The 13,349-nt window shown below is 39.2% G+C and overlaps 1 protein-coding gene across 1 annotated transcript in view; it reads left to right on the top strand.

Moving 5' to 3' along the window:
* Positions 1 to 11,033: 11,033 nt before the first annotated feature.
* The window catches only part of LOC108908415, a 45,077-nt gene continuing 42,761 nt past the window's right edge, over positions 11,034 to 13,349 (top strand). The window contains exon 1 of the mRNA XM_018712480.1: positions 11,034 to 11,303. Within this exon, the coding sequence (XP_018567996.1) occupies positions 11,255 to 11,303 (49 nt within the window). The 5' untranslated portion in view covers positions 11,034 to 11,254. The remainder of the gene's footprint in view (positions 11,304 to 13,349) is intronic.

Raw genomic sequence — 13,349 nt, 5'->3', positions numbered from 1 at the left:
TTTTTGTTAGTGGCTATAGTTGGTACTGACTAATTAAAGTCACTAAAATTTTGATATAAAGTTACTTAGAGTTTAAAATATTACTAAGAATGCACGCGTTATTTATGGGATTTCCAATCAATAAGTTTTGACATAAGCCTACTTTGAGAAAAGTCTACACCGTAATATTGTAAGAGTTCAATTAAAAGCCTTTTTTCTTGAAAACCGTCCACATTAGGAAGTTCTAACAAGAGTTTATTTTTATAAAATAAAATTGTACATTAGAAATTGGAGCCCGAATGGTAAAAAACCTAACCTTAAAAAAATTAGAACTTAAAATGGAATACGAATGTAGCATAACTAGCGCCCTCTATGAAATATACAAAAAATAATTAGACCAGCGTATTTGTCGTCCTGAAAAACAAAGGAATACCAAATTTCATAAAAATATTTCGCACCGTTTGGAAATTTTCGTAAAAATTCTAGTTAAAAAATTTTATTTTGCCACTTTGTATCTCGGAAACAAGAGGAGATAGACATACCGTTCATAAGACAAAAAATTCTTATTTTTTGTCGTACTACTACCCCCTGAATTTACGGGAGGTCTTCCTGAAACACCCTGTATAAGACAGTTGCTGGAAAACTACTTTTATCCGGAGTAAGAATTGCTTTGCAGTAACGACTACGGCAAGTAGCAATCAAGACGCGTCCCATCCCAATTAGTATCCGGAGCGGCCCATTCAAAGGCGGATCGCCATAAAAAATTCCAGAGATCCTGTAGGCTTTAATTGAGTTTTTGCGATATCCCAGAGCGCCTCATCAGTCATCAGGACCCCTTCTTGCGACCCGCTCACAATACGCCCTGTTACCGGCGTGAATGCGGTGATCAGCCGCCGATGTCGGTCTCCTGAAAGGGCCCTGATGAACCCTGAATGTAACAGATAGTGGTCTCGGTTTTACTTCGGTTTATTACTTTATTTGTTGGCACGCGCAACTTACGCGAAAATTGCTTTCTGAAACTTTCCCAAGTCGGTCTGTTTGTTGCCTTCGAAATGAACCGCGCTTGTGTTTGCCCCGGCACCCCTGCAAGACCCCAATTAGGCCGCTATTTCCCGACAGGTCTCGGTGACGCGACGGCGGGGGCGCTGTTTTTGCGCGGCCCCCCTTCGTCTCCGGCGAAAGGGTAGTTCCGTCGCTGGGGCTGGGACGAGCCGAAGTCGATTATACAATAATAAAAATAATACAATAAAAGATAATAATAATAACATCCTTGAAACAGAAACTGGAAATAGAGAAGAAATACTGGGTGTTTCGCTAAGGTCGGCGAGGTACAATTACACAAATTTAAAAAACAGGAAAAGGGGGTAATTTATGTTTTTTTAGAAAATTGACGGCTAAATTAGAAATATTCACGAAATGACTAATGTTAAGCATGACTTTTACAGTTCGATATACCCAGAAGAACCCTGTGAAGTTTCATCTCGATCTANATGTTAAAAATGCTGTTAATCAATTTAAATTTGGCGCCATTGTTTGGGACCCAATATGGACGCATAATTGCGGTACTTTATATATCTAGTGACTTTAGTTTTGGTATGTAGCTTGCGCCCCCTAGCGGCCGAGCTACGAACTTGAAAACTATTTCCAGCGATTTCTCTTGGTCGTGTGCAAAATCATACTTATCGTATCAACTTCGACGTCACCTATTACATGGGTGTTGCACAATAATGACAACGTAATATTGACAGTTGGTAGAATGAAGCGCAAAATACAAACGCTTAGGTGGGGAATTCTGAAAGGAAGCGAAAATAGTTGAAGTGAGAACAGTGTGGAGATGGGTAGTAAGAAGATCGGCGGGCAGTGTGGCAAAATAGTGAAAAATCAAAGTGTTTAACCCGTATTAATTAGCAGGTAATATTCTTTAAGTACTTAGTTGTTAATTGTTCTATGTAATCTTATGATTGTGATGGTTACAGATGTTTAATGATAATAATTCTTTGTATGTTTAGCCACCATTGCTTTACGCTCAAGGGCATGTATTTTTCTAAGGTAAAATTGTTACAATTATTATTAAAGATTGCTCATTATTTATTACATGTTAAAATATGTATATATTGTCGTGACTGCCCGGATATTGCAATAACAACTCCCTTGTTTCACATTTAACTTGTTTTGTCATGATTACGTTGTTCGAAAAACAAGTAATAAAGCATTTCTTGTGCTCTCTTTACGTATATAAGAGCTTTGTTGAATTTACTAACATTTTCGCCCGTGAGGAACGAATCAGAAAAAAAAAAGAATAATTAAATACAAAAAAAGAATTACTAAATCAGATCTTCCGAAACCTCAACTCATAGCTGGATTGGCTCCCGTATCGTACTCCAGTACCTTCCGGCCCTGCCGGCTGACTAACACCAAACCTCTTCAGTTTTACTTGGAAGTGTGTATGTCTAATTCGAGTGAGGTGACATTTAGTGAGAAATAAATGAGTCGGGCGTTAATTATTATTAGTATTTATGCCTTTTGTTAGCGGTTGTTTTGTATTTATATTTGGGTAGTTAGAGCAACGATCGTGGGTTTCTCTGCCATGCTCTTTCCGCACAGGAGAGCTCTAGGTGAGCCTGGCACTCATATTTTTGGCCACAACTACGTTTATTATTGGATATATCAAGTAAGGAAGAATAATTCAGAAATCAGAGCTCACACCACAATTTTTAATGGCAGGTAAAACATTGATAAAATCCAATAACGAAAAAACACGAAAGGACATACATTCATATACACTTTTTCTTTGAATTAACTGAGGAACCACCCCTTTCATTATCGAAACGCGCTTAGGGAAACAGATTGATATCTGCTACGCCGACTATGGCCTTATCTGGCGTTCGGAAGGGGGCGCTAAAACATCCTGTAGGGCCCTGACCCGCAGGATTTATGGCCGCTCAGGAAATGAATTATATACGAAACACCAGTTTATTATATAAAACTCGCTGTTAAACTAAAACAACAATTAATTAAACAAATTTATACACATTCCATATTTAACAGGATACAATTTAGGGGCCATTATTCAAAATTATGCCGAAATTAATCTACTAAATCAAATTACGGCCGAATCCAATTCTACCGTGTCACACCAGTAAATCGGTCAATTGAAACACTCCAACGGATTATGATGTATATCCCTTTCCGAACCGTTTTGTGTCTGATGTGGGTTCCGCGCGGCCGACAGAAGAATGTGCGCTAGCGGAGCGGATACCACGAGAAAATCCGCCCGACGCTCAACTGGCCTGCAGCCCAGACCCGTTAACAATATGGAAATGGGGTCTATTATTTTTTGGGAACGCCTAGTTGGGTGTCTTGATCGATGGATTTCGATCGGCCGAGGTAAGCATCACGAACGCAGGCTGGAATTTGGATGGGTGACCTAAGGCAGGCTACAAAGTATATAGTACCTTAATCGCCACTGCTATTCAAGTATTGCTTTGTACCTCCTAACAGAGAACGACCTACCTACGACCTATACGAAATGAAGTTTCAGAACTCTAATTGACGAGATGCACAAGGGAGGTACTAATGCTTTGTGTCTCGTGTAATATGCTCCATACTGCAGATTGGGTCTCTCCAGGTACCTGTCGAATTATTTGCCTTGTGAACTTTCATCCGCAATACTTAAAACTTGTTTCTCGGCCGCTGCAATATCATGTGAACGCCTGGAACTTCCAACTCTTCTGCGATTCGGTAACATCTCCCTATATATTTCATCATTCATTATTAGACATCTCTCGATTATCGCCCCCCAACGTGCCGCAGCCCGTTATTCATAATTTAATAAGCAGCGTTTCACCTGGAGCGTTGAAAAGGCGCCCGGCAAAGTTTTCGGAACTACTTAGGCGGAGGGCAATCGCAGGTGAGCCTCTAATATTCGTAGGGTCAGGCGGCATTAATATTTTACCACGCCGAAATGAGTCTGAAGAGATTAGAATGTTATAGTTTGTCCTTTGGAAGGGATCAAGTGGTGTATATTAAATGCCCCGTGATGTATTAGCCCGGCACAAAGCTTTCGGGAGAGCGCACGCCGCCCTCCTCCAGAGCCAGGGGCATTGATTAAACAACCGGGCTCAGCGATCGTTCCGAACAACAGATATTTGCCCCACCGATACCTCTTAACGTCACCCGGCGACTGTGGCCGCTTTTAATGAAACGAGCAAACGAATGAAAGGTGATGTTCGCTTTGCTTATTGTTCAGAATGATGACAAGAGTGGGAATTTTGCAACGGCTCTGTGTATCTCGATAAAAACTGTTTAAAATGCAGGGTATTTATTTTTATCGTATTGTAATAATAATAGGAACCAATATATAGTTTATTAAAAATGAAAACTATCGTGGTTGCTTTGAATCGCAGCTCAGCTGTTCACACGGAATGCGCCAGCCAGTTGTTTATTTGCCCTTGAGATAATGTAATTTAAAAGTATATACAAAGATATAGCCCGGGATGCCGAAAACTAAGAGAGGTTCTTCGAGACAGTGGTGCCTGGCCAGCGTCCGAATAAGGTCGATTATTATATCTGTGTGCTAGTTGAATATATTTGTTTAATGATTTGTGAAGTTGTGTCACACTCGTTTATGTTTTTGAAAACCCCAACCCCAATGGCTGTGGTTCCTTCGAAATGTGTCTTGTAAAGTTCTACGGGGTCTTACATGCGCCTCGATAGACACATACTGGGTGGTGTTGAGGTAGGTGGCATAGTAATAGTATGACTCACACACCCGGTAGTTGGGATGCTAACTAGTTGGCGTCTGGGGGAGCCTCGACTCATTTCAGGTGATACTAACTAGTTGTTGAAGAAGGAATGGTACATATTTGCTAATTAATATAATGGAAACGTATGGAAGGATATACCTTGAATCCTAAAGTTAGGGGGAGCGTAACCCCCCGGTGAGTTACCTATTTCTTTGTTTTTTATGGACAGAACAGTAACTTGGCCCGCCTGTTATCGAGATAACTGCTTTGTGATGACCCATGTATAAAAGGTAACAATACCGACAATAAATCTATTTTACAGGTGCTTACGCAAATATTAATTTTGTGCATCTTACTACATATACTGGGCAGGTGTCTGTCTTTGGTTACTGTACTACAAGGTACTAGGGTCGACGTTCGATCCCGTTTCTTGGTGAGCCCGCAGATATTCAGTAGCGAAGTCCGCCACAGGTTTGGACAACTGACAAATCTGTTTGACACGAGTTCCAAGATTGATTTTTACGTCAAAGTTTAAAATAAAATAACATTAAATAAATGCACAGTTTAAACAAAATTTGATCATTATCTAATCACATCTTCTTCAGTAGTTATACAGGATATCTCACGGTGACGAGACATTAAATATATTTCAGAGACTACTTGGATTTTAAATTTGGGCAATAGTTTTTTCGGGCATGCCCTTCTCAACTAAAATAAGGGCGTCCACCTAACACTTCCGGTTATACCGGAAGTTGAAGTTGAAGTTATACCATCTTTGATATTTTAAATGGAACACCCTGTATATTATTGCAATTTTGGACGTCAATTTTTAGTGAACCTTCATAAAAGTTTCCTATTATTAAAGTTAACTGTTTTTGATATATTTAATTTTTTTCAAAAAAATAAAAATAAAAGCACTGCCTAATTCAAAAAAATATGTATTTTACAATAATAAAGTTAGAGCGATAAAATTTATAGGGGACATAACTAAAACTCTAAGCTTTCCTGCCATATTTTGAAAATTACTTAATTTTATACAGGGTGGTAGAAATTTAATGCCGAATTTAGTCAACTTTAAACCATCTTAACTTATATTTTTAAATGGAATACCCTGTATATTTTGCGTAACCTGATGAACAATTTTGTTCTCTTTCGAATGGTATAATGGTTCCCTATACCTATCTCTTCGCAAGAAATTAAGCGATACCCGTTGACTGCACGAATAACAGTAAATACCAGAAGAGATACACACCCTGTATAGTAGTGAAACAGAAGCAAATTCAAAGTAAACAACTTAGAGATATGAGCCGCCATCAGCAAAAAGCGTTCAAACAAATGAACAATCGCCCCGTAGTCAACAGACACGATAGAGTCAGTCAATAAAACAAAAACGAGAGGCTCCTCCCGCCCCATTACGAATTTTAATTGCGCGTATACCTAATATTTGCCCGAGCAAAAAATAAACAGCCGTCTCGTCCCAGACCGAATTAAAACAGACAATGCCAAATTTCGACATCAAAAGGTGGGTAAAACAAACATACTTCGGTAAGAGACCGAGCGCCGCGCTTGATTTCCGCCTCTGATTCGATTGTTACCAAGTAAAACAATTTAGGCGTGAGCAGTAACATATTTTCGTCGGGCATAAACGTTTCTGTTCCGATGGGTTCGAGGACGGACCGGCGTCGGCAAGATGCCGTAAACTTTTATGTCGCAGCGGTCAGTGCCAACTTCATTTCGGCGAAAAAGTTTTATTAATATCCCACCGCTGCCGGCCAGCGTATGTGCCGCAGGAAAGTGAGGCGCTCTATCACCATTTTTCTTTAATTCCCGGGTACGATTGAAAAATTCCCACCCGTTTCCCGAGCGGAGCCAACTGCGACGCAGACGATTTAATTCCGTTCGACCCGAGAGCAATTCAAATTTTATCGCTGTTTACTTCACCCAAGCCTCTGAAGAACTCTACGACCTTCAATTAGCGCAGAAAGAAACTAATCAGTACGTAGTTATTGTTATTTGCCTGGTGTGTGTTCGAACGTCCCCCCGATTCAGTTTAATGACCAGAATCGGAATCTGGCTAAATCCACATATCTGTCTTCGCTGAAGTGACGTCAGGAAGACTTACATGATGCGTAAATTCAAGCAAAAACAGCATCACACCCATCGTCAAACAATACATTTCCACAGAAGATAAAATCTTCTGTGACCTTTCTCTGAATAACCTAACCTTTTTCACTTTCAAAAAACTCGTGTTTTTTTAGGTCATTGTTGCTATAATTTTTCACAGACAAAGCGTATTAGTCCATTATTGCTAGGGCTGTCAGGACTGAGCCGCAGGACATAGGCGTACGCATAATTTATTAAAGACAAAAATGTAATTGTCTACAATACACCACCATAAACACCAACGGATACGAATTAATTACGCAACATTTGCACAATAACAAGGCAACAGTATACTAACGTGAACGTAAAAAGCATTCTGAGGCAGCGGCTCACGCATGTCCCGGTTGACCCGCTTGGCACGCCATTGAATTGCGGCTCTCTCTGACAGCCTTAACCTACTCTTCAATTGTATTAAAATAAAGTAATTACAAATTCTTAAGGCAGTCTCGTGTTGGGAATCTAATCCTGTTAAAATCAAGGACCTTTTCCGGAATTTGACGACATGTACGTTGAAATATTTTACGTCGTTAATCGCAGGGGTTGGTACGACTGGAGTATAACACACTTAGGTGGGAGAGGAAGGAGACTAATGGAAAAACTAATCCAACAGAGGCAATTACGCAGCCCAAAACCAGTATCTACTTTTCCAATCCGGGGGAGGAATCCTGAAAAATCGCCGCCGCCTCCGGCCCGGCTCCGACAACCCCACTGTCACTTCAATACCGCACCAGTAAATCAAAGGGCCGTCCCGACCGTCCCTTCTCGGAAATAAACACATTTCCAAACGTTTTACTCTGCAAAACCGTGACAGGGAATAATAAATATATCCATAGATTTTAAATTGCTAAGTTTTTGCCCTCGGTCGGGAATTCGGGGTAAACTGGAGGTAATCCGTATCTTTCAGCTATGAAAGAGCTGATCCGGTCGGCCACTTCGAGGGTCTCAAGCGTTGTCGAAGCGAGCTCGATAACTGTTTCGTCGATAGAACGGTTTAACTGCCCTGGCAAAAGTATAACGTAAAATATAATCTAGGGTACTGATATGCTCAAAACGCTGACGAATTTACTAAATAATGTTGCGCACAAATATTCATATAGCTTGTCAAGATGTTGTCCCTAATATAGCATTGAGAAAAAGTTGGACGCGGACAGCACTGCAGCACCTTTGCGGAGCCAGCCTGGTGTGTGTTCGAACGTCCCCCTCGATTCAGTTTAATGACCAGAATCGGAACTTGGCCAAATCCACAGATACGTGGATTTGACTCCGTTGAAGTGACGTCAGGAAGACGTACACGACGACATCTAGTAGTAGCGCTGTTAAACTAATTTCTCTGAGAGGGTAAGTCCCCCAGCCCCTCGAATTTCAATTATTTCCCCTCTGTAATTGTTCACGCGACATTCGGATTTAGGATGAGGGAAATGCGAGCCGCAGTAAAATTTTCCGTTTCATTAATGGGGAATCGTAAAGTAAGCGGTCAACCAAGTTTATAATTACTTTGAGAGCTTACAATGTAACGTTTTAGGGGTAGCTTAGAGCTGCTGAATGGTCTACGACAAGCAATTTAAACTGGAATAAGATAAGTTGTAGGCATTCATTTCTAAGTGTACTCTATTCTAAGTAATTCTGAAAATAGCCTATGTTTTGAATATAATCAGCAACTTTTGATCAATATTTCCATTTTCAAATTTCCAGGCCCTTATTTTCGAGATATTTACATTTCTGGTGTTACAGAAAGAAAGGGAGAACTAAAAATAGAATCTGGGTCGACCGCGCTATGCGCCTTTCCGTACAAAAATATTTCATAGCTGCAAAAGGCAGTAGACACAGTCCGAGCAAAAGCTCCTTACAAATAGACGCAATTAAAGAAACATACAACGCAAACTTGTCTCGTGCTGTACTCTTCTACGTTCCAATTTCCCGTTCAGCTTTGCGCCGGGAAGCTATAAACTTTTATTGAGTTCTCAGAGTCGATGCAAAAATTTTAAAATTAAATATCTAGTTTTACTGCTTCGTCGTTTTTCTTCCGGTAGCTAGCTACATTATGTTTATGGCTGTGTTTAGACCGAATTTGCTGCTTAAAATTATGTTATTGATAAAATTTATAAAGCAACTAGTTTGTTGGAGAAGTTAAACATTCTTCAACGTATCAGTTTTGTTCCAGATGTAACAAAAGCCGGGATGCGTAGTAATTTATTTGTTAGTTCTCGGAACGGATGGGTCAAAATGTAAAATATTTCAGTCAACACAAATTATCGAAAGTTAAGGGCTCTCAAGTACGTTTAGCGTCGTCCTTCGGAGAGATTTAACAATATTTTTTGAACAAGTTCACTTAGAGTCGGGGCCATGTGCCAGTCATCTGTAGCGCCCGAGTTCCATCGTCATCTGTAGCGTCCTATGCTGGGACAGAACAAAGGAACCCATATTTTTTAATAACGCGCGAAATCACGAGAAGTGTGTAGAGGTTCCAAATTAGAATTAAATCAAATTGTTAAATTGATAATAAAAAAAGGAAAGTAGATCAAATAGCTGGTTTTTAGGCGGATTTTCCAAGCTATTAAGAATATACTAAATGAGATTGGTTAATTCGTCCCGTATTCCCGTATTGCTATGCGGAGTCACAAGAGGAAGGTATAGAGTTGTTTGTAAGCCTAGTCACAGAATTATTTATATAAATGTAAGTCCAGTCAATTAAGTAATTATTAACATGGCATAGTTATGCCAAATCGTGGACCCAAGAAATGGGCGTGTCGAAGCGAAGTGTCGAATTCGGGAGAGATCTACGAAAAAAAGGCAGACAACCGAACTTTATTTTTTAAATTTTAATATTAATTTTCCTTCTTTCACAGTACCCCTCTCTCTTATTCACACATTTCCCAAATAAGAAAAATACACAAGGAGCTAGGTCTGGTGAGTAAGGAGGGTGAGGGAGGACAGTAACCTGATTTTTGACACAAAGCTGACGAATTGACAAAGCTGTGTGCTGGCGCAAAAACCACGAGTTGTCTCACCATAACTCTGGTCTCTTTGTGTGATTGAACGTTGAAAGGATGTTTTATCGTCATTGGACTGTTGAAGGACCTGCGGACAAACGTCCTATCGATGCGTTTGTAATAAAGAACAAACTTTTATGGGACACAGGAAGAACCAATTATCAGGAACATTTTGATAAAGGAAGTTGTCGAGAACTATTATCGCTCAAAAAACACTCTTTTTAGTTCGCTGTGGATTTTCTCAGTTTTATAGTTTTGTTCCAGAGTAGGAGGTACAAAATTCAAGGACGTCTCCAAGAACTATCGATAAAGAACAATATCGAGAATGATATTCTCTTGATGTTATTCTTTCTGTTCTTTCAGTTTCGACAGTACTTCATGGCGTGAACAAAAACACCGTGTTCAGTATCCAACTGTGGAACTCAGGTAAGTAACGTCAATACGCTGCCGGGACCCTTCTGAACGGCTCTGGAAACGGTCCTCCGAGTAATGCATATTATTACTAACAATTATTAACTTTGACATGTCTATTTACACGTGAGCTTGGTATTAAGAGCCGGGCGAGGTGCATCGTTGCCACGTATAACGTAATCTAAGCCGGGTTTATAATCTAAATTGTAGCTGTGAGGACTGCTCATGAATATGGTAACTCCACAAGGGAGAGCAAGGTATGTACCTTCCCAAAGACAAATAGAAGGAATGATGTTTGTTTGGAATCGGTTTGACGACCTGGAAAGTCTTTCGATGCAAGCTAAGAGTATCGGATGGTAATATTTTGATCATTTAAATGTTAATTTATTTAGCCATACCCATATACAGGACTGGTCGAACTAAATGTGGAGGCGGTAGAAATGTATACGCCCAGTTGAAGAATGCTTATTAATAATAACGAGGAATAATTGAAGGTGAAGCCATAAGTGCTCTTTGGTTCTGTGTATGTGTTAATCCCCTGTAAAATTAGTTATTTCTTAACTGTTACCCCGACGCACCTGAAAGACAGGTGAAATATGAACAATTTTTTCGTGGTAGTTAGCAGAACTGTAACAGGAGGCCCCGTATGAGTTAAGAAAAGCAACTCCGGAGGCCGCCCGGCGCGCAGACGCGCCGTTTCCTCCACGGGCTCTACCTCATCCGCTGCCACTCCGTCTAACGCTTCTCCTGCCCGCTGACGACGGCGTACCGACGCGCCCCGACGCCCTCAACAGACGCCGCTCTCGGCGGACGGCCTGCGCACTTTGCAACAGTTACTTCGAAACGGTTCTGGCGGCAGGGAAAGCCCGCTACCACGACGACGGATTGACGTTCCGGGGGACGAAGTCGGAATGAAGTGCCGGTGTCCCTAATACGGAGTATTTTTTTACCAAGAGCGAGAGAGACATGGTTCCCGGACTGGTTCTGGCGGCGGTGTTGGTTTTTTTGGAGCGGGGTAAGTGCGGGGGAGGGGGGGACACCGCTGTGTCAAGTTCGAACAAAGATTTAAGGTCGCAGTAAAATTCTTTGCAAATATTTTCTGTACGGATTAAAACATTCGTAAAAATATTAGGTTTTGTTAATTTTTACATATTTTGAAAACCTGAACAGCTAGAGCAAGTACCGGAATAATCCGCATTTATAGCACGATTGATGTATTCCTGATAAGTCTATTGGCCCTTTTTACTTTACAATAGGTGTTCAATTGTCTACGTGGTAAAACTGTCACGTAATTAAATTTTACGCAGTCGTTGTTTAATGAAACTAATTGCGCGTTTATGTAAAATCAAGCTGGTACGATCGTAAATGTTATCAGTTATCTGTCACAAAAGGTCGACGGGCGAGATTCGAATAAAGTTCGATTGAGGAGTACTGTCAGTAAAAAATTATCTAAAGTTATCTAAAGTTATTTGTATTAGTCGCGAAAAACAAACAAAAATATATATATGGGACAATAGACTATACAAACTGTCTACTATAAGAGGGCCACTCCTATGTATCTCGCTTAATACACGACGCACGTCAAAAATCTTTGTATGTTTTTTGTTACATTTGTTGAGGCCTTGGTGCTCGTAAAAACAAATTTGAGATCCATGGCCAACTTTATGAGAAATCATAAAAAAAACGGAAAAGTACCGAAAGTTTAGAGCCGTCTAACTGTTTTATTTTAAGAGATAGAGAAAACTTATTTTAATAAAATTTCATGGCAAAATTGATATCTTTCACCTGGTGTAAATAAATTTTTGAAGAATCGTATGCAACAAAAAACATATAAAGATTTTTGACGTGCGTCGTATATTAAACGAGATTCATAGGAGGACTGTATGCATTTTTTCTTATTTCTGGATTTTGAAGGAGTGTCGAAAGATTTATTATTATCAGTATTTTACCTTCTTATAGGGGTGGCAAATTAAAGAAAAAATTGGCTATAATATTAAATAGATCGTATTTACTATCAAAATATTTAAAAAAAAATTACATTTAGATTTTTTCACTATTTGTTTGTTTTCTTCAAAGCAAAATGTGATTTTTTCTAAAAGATTAATATAATATTTTAAGTTTCCGTAACGTATTTTAACATAAATATGTTACTGGCGATTTTATTTATGAAAAACTTTGTATAAATTAGCTCAGTTCTTTCAACACAATGTAAAAAAAAGTTAACAGTTTCTTTGCTATGTTTGCGTTAAAATAAGAAATACGCTGATGTGAATGGTAACTGGTTCAAAACTACTCTTCATTTAACTCACATTTTCTGTGTTTAAATTCAAAAACAAACATCTGTTATCCCCGTTCGAACACGTAAATAGTATTGCCTATCATCAAAAGTGCATAGACAATTCAGAAAAGGAAGGCCCAGAATAAATAGCAACATCGAGAGCAACAAATTCACTTCACTTTAAAAGGAATTGAAATAGTTCGAAGTTCGAGTGTTTTATCTTTTTTTACGTCTCAATTTCTTTGTTTAAAGACGACTAGTTTCCTTTGTTGACGCGAGAATGTTGTCCTAAAGGAGTGTAAAATCAATCGGGAATTGTAAGGTCAAACGGACGTTGTTTTAATTTAAAGAAAAAGTAGAAAAAAATATCTGGGTATTTTTCTGTTTGCTTTTTGTCTGGCGACTTTAATACTGCTTCGAAATTGACAGAAACATTTTTTATTTCTATTAAGTTGATTAAATTAAAAATCAAATTCAAATTTTGGCATGGAATTCATTTTATTAAACTTTTTCTTGTATTTTTCGTTTCATTTTTTACATTTTACAGAAAATGTTTACATTCTACCGCACTGATATCTTAATATTTAGCAAGTAAATCGCGATAACAAGAGAATTATGGGTACTTACTTCCTTTTCAATTTAAAGGTAGCTTAACGCTGCCCAAAATATACCCCAGTCTAAATTAACATATCTTTTATCAACTCCGTTTTAATTAATAGACTTTTGTTCATACCCTGCTGCATTGTTCACAAATTTCCGACATATTTAGGACAGCAATCAGCA

This window comes from Anoplophora glabripennis, unplaced genomic scaffold, assembly GCF_000390285.2.
Source record: "Anoplophora glabripennis isolate ALB-LARVAE unplaced genomic scaffold, Agla_2.0 scaffold1, whole genome shotgun sequence".
Classification (NCBI taxonomy): Eukaryota; Metazoa; Arthropoda; class Insecta; order Coleoptera; family Cerambycidae; genus Anoplophora; species Anoplophora glabripennis.
The sequence above is the reverse complement of the archived record's forward strand: the minus strand, read 5'-3'. Positions and strand labels throughout refer to the sequence as shown.